At 37.8% G+C, this 8,612-nt stretch overlaps 2 protein-coding genes across 3 annotated transcripts in view; both read right to left on the bottom strand.

Annotated features, from left to right (window-relative positions):
* Positions 1-8,612, bottom strand: part of LOC146453373 (uncharacterized) — a 67,354-nt gene continuing 58,742 nt past the window's right edge. The window contains exon 6 of the mRNA XM_085096708.1: positions 1-1,017. The gene's annotated coding sequence lies outside the window, so the exon portion shown is untranslated. The remainder of the gene's footprint in view (positions 1,018-8,612) is intronic.
* The window catches only part of LOC146453374 (uncharacterized), a 53,428-nt gene continuing 49,641 nt past the window's right edge, over positions 4,826-8,612 (bottom strand). For both annotated transcript variants that reach the window (XM_085096707.1, XM_085096706.1), the window contains one exon: positions 4,826-7,287. In XM_085096707.1, the coding sequence (XP_084952833.1) occupies positions 7,084-7,287 (204 nt within the window). In that variant the 3' untranslated portion in view covers positions 4,826-7,083. The remainder of the gene's footprint in view (positions 7,288-8,612) is intronic.

Genomic DNA, 8,612 nt, shown 5'->3' with positions numbered 1-8,612 from the left:
TTTTTCCAACTCACTTCTCCGTGTTTGGTATCAGTTACATAAAAAGTGCGGACGCTGAATGTGCACAGCCTTTCTGATTGGTGGCCAAGTGTGGACACGGCTACTGTGTGCTAAAAATGACATTTTTCTCTTCACGTCATTTTACGGATCACAACCTCACGAACTCTTCCAAAACAACGTTATATGAGGGCCACAAACCTCACATAAAAATGACACAACTATCAGCTTATCAGAATAAGCTTGAATACTGTTAGTCTTCAAAAGGTTAAATCACAGTCGGAGTAAACAACAGAAAACAAGCTCTTCAGAAATTTGGATCGTTATCAACGGCAGAGTATACTGATAGCCAAATAAAAATTAAAAAGTCTTGCACCTGTACCCAGTTCAGTTTCATGTTTAGAATATGTCTATGGTCCTTTGAAAAGCGCCAATTGGTATCCAGTAAATATTCGTCATATTGGAGGAACCGTTCACAATGTCCTTGGCTTCACTTTTCCAGTCTGGGAATTCCTGGTAGGACTGAAAACTGAAGGCGCTACACAATCGGTTGAGCTCGCGCTTCCTCAGTTTGTAATCTGGATCTTGTCCTACATTTATGTCTTTCTCATTTTTTGTTTTGTTGCCGTTGCTGTTTCTTCTAACTAAATTAATTTAGTCTAGCTCAGTCAGTTGCACTGGATACAACTTGTTTTGAAATGTCCTACCTCTATATCAGACAAACATTAACTGAGGAATCGAATTCACGATAACAGTAAGTAGGTACGTAAGTAAGAAAGAAAGTTTAACTAAGTAACTGGCTAGCTGATTGTAGCTAATAGCCAGCCAGCTGGCTAGGAAATAAGTAGGCAAGTAAACATTTTAGTCTTAAAAACAAGGTGACAAGAAAAACCTAAGTATTTTTCATCTAGGCCCTAATAGACAGAGAAGAGAAAAGTAAAATCGAAAAAAGAAAGTAGAAAAGAAAAAAAAAGAAGAAAAAAATGGGAAAACAGGTTCACCAATTATAAAACTCGCAACCTAAAATATCAGAATATTCCAAGAAAGTGTCAAGAGGTGTCATGGCGGTCGGACGTGTTCTCCGCGGTCTGTGATTCTTCATCTGAGAAAAGCCATGACAGGCTTATTTTGTGATCGTAAAGTAAGAGCAACGTCTTTCTAACAACATTTTCCGAAGCTTACAAACAACCGTTGCCATTCCATTGCTTACTTTGATGTCTAAGCGTGTTGAACGATCCAGTTCAAGCAGTTCGTGTTCGAAGCCTTCCCCTAAAAGAAACAAGCACAAGAGTGACGATATGGAAAGCGACCGAGAAAGCGACTCACCAATCTCTCTAAAGCAGCTCCTCGACAAGCTAAACTCCATGGAATCTAGAATGGAAGATAATTTTTCAAATCTCCACTCGCAGATCGCTCAATTAACACACGAGTTCAAAGAAGAAATCAATGGCGTCAAGAATTCGCTGAAGGAATTTGAAAAATCCCTCAACAGCGCTTGGGGCTTCATCGAAGATCTTCAGCAAGAATCCAAAGCCTTTAAAGACTCGAAAGGTTCCCACCAAAAGATGTTGGATGAGCAAGCATCAGAGATACTACGGCTGAAATCTGAGCTGATCAAAGTAAAAGCCGAAAACGATAAACTCACACCTTCCTTAAAGGAAACTCAAGAGAACCTCATTGCACTTGAGAACTACACCAGAAAAGAAAACCTCCGTTTCATGAATATCCCTGAGAGTCAAAACGAAAACTGCTCAGACATCGTGTACGACATAATTGAAAACGACCTCAATATCGACTCTGAAGACATCAGATTCCATGCTGTTCACCGCGTGGGCAAACCTCACACACGAGATGATGGTACAACTCCTTCTCGCCCAAGGCCAATAATCGCAAGATTTGTAGTAAGAGAAGACAGGGACACAGTTTTCTCGGTCAAAAACCGATTAAAGTCGTCATACAGATACTCTGATGCTTACATCACTCAAGACTTTGCGCGCGCAATTCAACAAGAAAGGAAAACCTTAATACAAGCTATGTTCGCTGCAAAGAAGAAAGGCCGAGATGCAAAGGTAATAAACAGAAAGCTCTTTATTGATGATAACGCTTATGACATCTCAAACATTCCAATAGACTTTAAAGTTGCCTCTATCTGATTTACCCAATAAGTTTAGAAAAATTAGGAGTTCAAAGCCTGATCCGTTGGCTATTTCTCAGTATTCACTGTAAGGTCGGTCATGCAATTACCCATGTGTTTGTTTATGTATTTGTTTTTATCGTCGCTGTTCTGTGCCCTTGTTTCTGCCTGTTTTTTGCCTGTTTTCACCTCAGATTATGCTAATTTCGCCTATTTTATACCTGTTCAAAAGGAAAGCTTTCAAAGTTTCATGCCCATGCATACCTTTCAGTAACACTTACAATGGATTCGCACCTTGATGTTGATGTTAAATTCCTATCTTTAAATGTGAGAGGGCTGAATAAGTCAATCAAAAGACGTTCGATTTTCAGATGGTTACACAACCAGAAACTTCAATTCGCATTTTTACAAGAAACGTACAGCTCCAAAAATTACGCGCATATCTGGGAAGCCGAATGGGGTGGAAAAGCCTTTTTCAGCCACGGCACTTCACATAGCAAAGGTGTCATGACACTAATTAATCCTAGATTGGACTTTAAAGTAAATGCGAGCATTTCTGATAAAAATGGTAGGTTTTTAATTCTGGATTTAGTCATCGATGAGACACATCTTATACTTGTAAACATTTATGCTCCAAACGATACCAGCCAACAAGTGGCTTTCTTCAAAGAGCTTAATCACCACCTTGAAGAATTTGCGCAAGAAAACGTTGTAATTGCCGGTGACTTTAATTGCGCTTTGTCAAGCAGAGATAAAAAAGGTGGAAACCCGGTTTCGAAGAAAACCCTCGTAATTAAAGAAATCGAGCGTTTATCCAACCTATATAATTTAACAGACATTTGGCGCAACCTTAATCCGTACACAGATCGATTCACGTGGAGAAACAAATCCTTCAAAATTCAATGCCGCTTGGACTTCTTTCTTATTTCGAAAGACCTCATTAATGATGTGCAGTCTTGTAGTATTTTAAATGCGCCCGAGTCAGACCATTCTGCTATTACACTCCATCTTAGATCTAAAGAGCTTAAGCAACACAAAGGTCCTGGGTTCTGGAAATTCAACAGTTCCTTGCTTGAAGATGAAGTATACATCAATAAATTACGCGAAAACATAATCCTCTTCAAAAACAAGTACTTTGACATCGATGATTTGGGATTAAAATGGGACCTAATTAAAATGGAGATCCGCGGTTTCACAATCAAATACTCTAAACTCAAAGCCAAAAAGAGAAAAAACGAAGAACGCTTGCTGCAAAATAAAGTAAACGAGCTGTTGCAAAAATCTGAAACAAATCCTAACAATAAACAACTTCTTAACGAGCTCTATGCTACTAAATTACGCCTACAAATAATTATGCGACAAAAAACAAAAGGAGCAATCATTAGAAGTAAAGCTCGGTGGCAAGAAAAAGGTGAACGCAATACTCGATACTTTCTCAATCTAGAAAAACGAAATCATTTAAGGAAAACAGTTACAAAACTAAAGGTAGGCGACGATAAATATACTACCGACCAGTTTGAAATATTAGAGGAAGAAAAAACGTTTTACAAATCTCTTTACAAGTCACAAAACACAAACGAGCATGATCTCTCTGAATCCACCTTTTTTGCATCCAGAAACATAGCTCCTCTGAGAAAAGAAGAACAAAAACTTTGCGAAGGGCTTGTTTCAGTAAACGAATGTTTAAATGCACTGAAAGAGTTTAAAAATGCCAAATCTCCTGGTACCGATGGCTTCTCTGCGGAGTTTTATAAACTTTTCTGGCCCGAACTGGGCACTGAGATGGTTTCCAGTTTTAACCATGCCTTCCGATCAGGAACCCTCTCTATCAGCCAAAGACGAGGGATTATTTCGTTAATTCCTAAGAAGAACAAAGATAAAACTTTGCTTGATAACTTAAGGCCTATCTCACTGCTCAATGTAGACTATAAAATCTTGACAAAAACTCTTGCGAAAAGGTTGGAGAAAGTGCTGCCCACAATCATAAACCCTGACCAAACTGGTTACGTCAAAGACCGCTTTATTGGTGAAAATGTTAGATTAATAAATGACATAATGTTTTTTACTGAGCATTCTAAAAAGCCCGGTATTGCAATTTTTCTGGATTTTCGAAAAGCTTTCGACACAATAGAATGGAACTACCTGTCTGCCGCCTTACAAGCGTTGAATTTTGGGCCTGACATGTTAAATTGGTTTCAAGTACTTTACCACCAAGTGTCCAGTTGCGTCCTACATAACGGACATGCATCCGACTTCTTTCTTCTCGAACGAGGTGTTAGACAAGGGTGCCCTTTGTCGGGTCTCCTTTTCGTTATTGGAATCGAGCTGTTCGCCAGGGCCGTTAAAAGTGATACAGATATCAAAGGCATCAATGTAGACCAAAAAGAAATAAAAATTACACAATATGCAGACGACACCACAGTACTGGTGAGTGATTGCGACTCAATTCCAAGACTACTGAAACTTTTAGACGAATTCAAACAAGTCAGCGGATTGCAAATTAACACAGAAAAAACCGAAGCCATGTGGTTGGGTGCCTGGAAAAACCGCACAGAAAAACCTTTCGGATTTAAATGGCCACATGAGCCTGTTCTCGCCCTTGGAGTTTACTTCTCCTATGATCTTGAACGCGCGAATGTACTTAACTTTGAGGAGAAGATAACCACATTGGAAAAAACCCTGAACTACTGGAAACAAAGAAAGCTCACCTTAATGGGCAAAATAAATATTGTTAAAACATTAGGCTTATCGAAACTAATTTACAGTGCTTCCTTATTGTCTATACCGAAAGGTCTTATAGAAAAAATCAACAAAATTATTTTTAACTTCATCTGGGATAACAAACCAGCTAAAATTAAAAGAAAAACTATTATTGCTGAGAAAAAATGCGGTGGTTTAAGGATGGTCGATTTTGAAATGATGGAACGATCACTAAAAATAGCCTGGGTTAAAAGAATTATAGAAAATTGTGACGCTTCATGGAAAATAGTCCCAGAATACGCTCTAAACCAGTATGGCGGTCTTACGTTTTTCATCAAGTGCCAATACGATATCAAACTATTCGATTTACAAAACCTCCCCGAATTCTACCGTACTATCTTGAGTTACTGGCAAAGCTTTAAACTTGTAACAAACCATGAAGTATCAGCGGAGAAGCAAATAATCTGGAATAATCGTGACATCCTAGTAGATGGAAAACCAATTTTCTACAACTCCTGGGTCAATAAAGGAATTATTTGTATCAAAGATTTACTAGCTGAAGACTTAAATTTTCTATCACTAACTGAGCTCAAAGCAAAACTTAACCTTGAAGTTCCCTTCACTACATTTTACGGTATACTGCAAGCCATCCCAAAGATATGGAAAGTAAAACTCCGCAACACAGTCTCTTCAAAGGTACAATCTCTCTCACTTCCGTCTACTAAAATTGCATATTCGATTTTACTTAGCAAATCCTATTTGATTCCAACCGGTGAGAGTAAAATTTTAAATTACGGCTTCACCAAAGAAAACATCCAAAACGTCTATATGCTCCCCTTCCGAATCTTGCATGAACCAAAGCTTATAATCTTTCAATTCAAAATTATTCATAACATCCTACCTACGCAGTCCAGTTTGTTTCGTGCTGGTATAAAGGACAGTGACATTTGCCCGCTATGCAGCTACGAAAGTCAATCATTGTTGCACATGCTGTTTACCTGTAACATTTCCTACACGTTTTGGAACCTCTTTACGCGATGGTGGCACAAAACATACCAAGAACACATAAAACTCTCTGAAAGTGTGATTCTGTATGGTTGGCACCAAAAATCAAACAACTGGTCAGCGCTCAATTACGCCCTCGTTATTGCCAAGTACCACATTTTTAGCACTAGTGTTTGCAATGGCATTTTAAACTTTGAAAGCTTTCTTTTACGCCTGAAAAACAAAATCTCTGTTATGCGAACATTAGCAGTAGCAAATAATAAATTAGAACAATTTGTTAAATCCTGGGCCCCTATGTAATTTGTATGCACGTGTTCCTCTGTTCGTGAAGAATGCTGTGTAAAGACTTGTAAATAATTTTGGTTTCAAACTTCACGTGCAGTGTGTATTTATATGTAAATGTGTGTATGTGTTAGTATCTGAAAGTCAGCATGTAACCAGGGTAAGCTTTAAACGTTATCTTGTAACTTACCTTGTATATATTTATCTCGTAAGTTAGCATGCTTTATTTTGTATTTGTAAGTAATGTTTTCAATAAAAAAAAAAAAAAAAAAAAAAAAAAAAGAAAAAACTACCTATGCGAACTACTTAAACTACTAAAATCGTTTTACATACTACTCTTACTCAGTTTAGTCAATTGTACGCTACTCATCCTTTTGAATATGAATATATGAAACATCATATATTGAATTGCGGATGAAAGATTAAATAGAAGAAAGATCCTCGCAGTTAGTACGCAACTTAAGCAGTTGCGAAAACATGAAAAAAAATTCAGGCTTGAACGGGATTCGAACCCATGACCACTGCGATGCCGGTGCAGTGCTCTACCAACTGAGCTATCAAGCCAACTGGGAGCTGGTCACATTGTGAGTTCGTAATTTTTTTCAGGCCTTCTTTTCGCAACTGCTTAAGTTGCGTACTAACTGTGAGGATCCTTCTTCTATTCCACCCCCATTTAGTCAACTTTACTCTACCACATTATTTTCAAACACTTTGGCTACAATTGCCTTTAAATGTCCTAAATCTGTATAAGAAAAACATTCTGTGACTTACAAGAAAACTACTGGAAAATAATTAAACATACTAGACATAACCATAGCCTATAAAAATTGCTACCTAAAAGCTACTGTTTTCACGTGAGTAAAAAATACAGACTACTAAAGACTATGAAATTTTTTTTTCTATTTACTATTCTCAAATAATTGGCAACAGAGATTAAAGAGACTTACATGCCATTTCATATTTTATTATGTTTCAGTAAACTGCTCCAGTTCCTCAATAATCTCTTCCATATTTGGTCTCTGCGCAGGATCTGTCAGGAGGCACCTCCGTACCAGGCCTCTAAGCACACGGTTCGTCACCATTAAGAGTTGCTCTTCACGCCTTTCAGGGTCTGGCATTTCCCCGATGCACATTTCACAGAGAAGGACACCGAAGCTGTAAACATCAACCTATAAAAACAAAGAATAACCTTATTATAAGTATTGAACTATTACTACATCTGTCGTCAATTTCTCAGAAAATATGAACTTTTGCCTGATAATAATGACACTTGTCAGTGAAAGGAAGTAAAAGCGTTGTGCGGTAAAAATCACGAGGCTGTCAAATGCCGCGGGGAAGACTAATACCCAGGGCCTCAGGAAGGAAAATGTGGGGAAAATGCCCCCAATAGAGAATAGACCCTTCTCGGCAACAGATTTGAATGAGTTAAAATTGAACTGAATGTAAAACAGATACCAGTACTGGAAAGGCTAGGGCACGTTTACTTTAGTAACCTTGCAAAGTTTCAGCATTTTAGGTGTTATATTAGCTTAGGAAACGTAAGATGAGATTTGACAAATATTAAGACGTTTGTATGACTGGGGGTATACGTCATACGCCCAGTCATACAAACGTCTGTAAGTTTTTCATTTTTTAACTTACATTTTTTCAGCTGATATTACACCTGATATGCTGAAAATTTGCAGGGTTACTAAAGTAAAAGTGCTTATTCTAGTGCTGGTATACGTTTTTAATTTTTATCTGATGTGAATTTTCGGCCACCATTTTGTCGAAGAGTCTATTGCTTTGAACCTCATTACGAAAGCGAGCCTAAGTGCAAAGGTTTTGATGTGAAAATTAGTTTTGCTTGCATATGAATGAAAACTGATTTTCATAATAAAAATTACGCACGAAGCCTCGCTTTCAAAATGAGCTTCAAAGCAACTGGAAAAAGGGGCCTATTACATGTAACTAATGTGCCGGTCTTTAAAACATACAACAACAAAATCTACGAAACTTGAAATCACAAGAACGGCTTCTGTTGCGAACTAAAAGAGGTTTTGACTTCTCACTGGGCGGAAAAACCAATTAGTGTTGAGCTCTTCTCAGATGTTTAGTACGCATTGGCTTATGAAACCGTGTCGGAGATTTCTGATATGTCACTTCAAAACAAAGTATAGGCGATTTGAAGTTTATACGTTCAAAACTAAAACAATTTTTCTAAATTTCCGACCTGGTTTATGAGGCCAATGCCTGCTACAGATCTTACAACCACGAAATGTTTCGTAGAGTTTAATGGTTATTGGTTATGCGTGTAATTCACGTTTATAAGGCAAGGTCGATTTGCACTTAAGGTCTTGTAGTGCGTTTAATTTTTGTTTTTTCCAAGCTTTAAAATAATATATAGGTTTGGGTAGTTTCCTCTAAAACTGAGCGCCACAAGGTCAAAAAGATTTAGTGTTAAGTAGAGTTACCAACATAAGATTTGGCCTAATCCGCGACCCATCGGACTAAA

This window comes from Pavona decussata, unplaced genomic scaffold, assembly GCF_977016875.1.
Source record: "Pavona decussata unplaced genomic scaffold, jaPavDecu1.1 SCAFFOLD_335, whole genome shotgun sequence".
NCBI lineage: Eukaryota > Metazoa > Cnidaria > Anthozoa > Scleractinia > Agariciidae > Pavona > Pavona decussata.
Note: the sequence above shows the minus strand (reverse complement) of the source record. Positions and strands in the feature narration are given on the sequence as shown.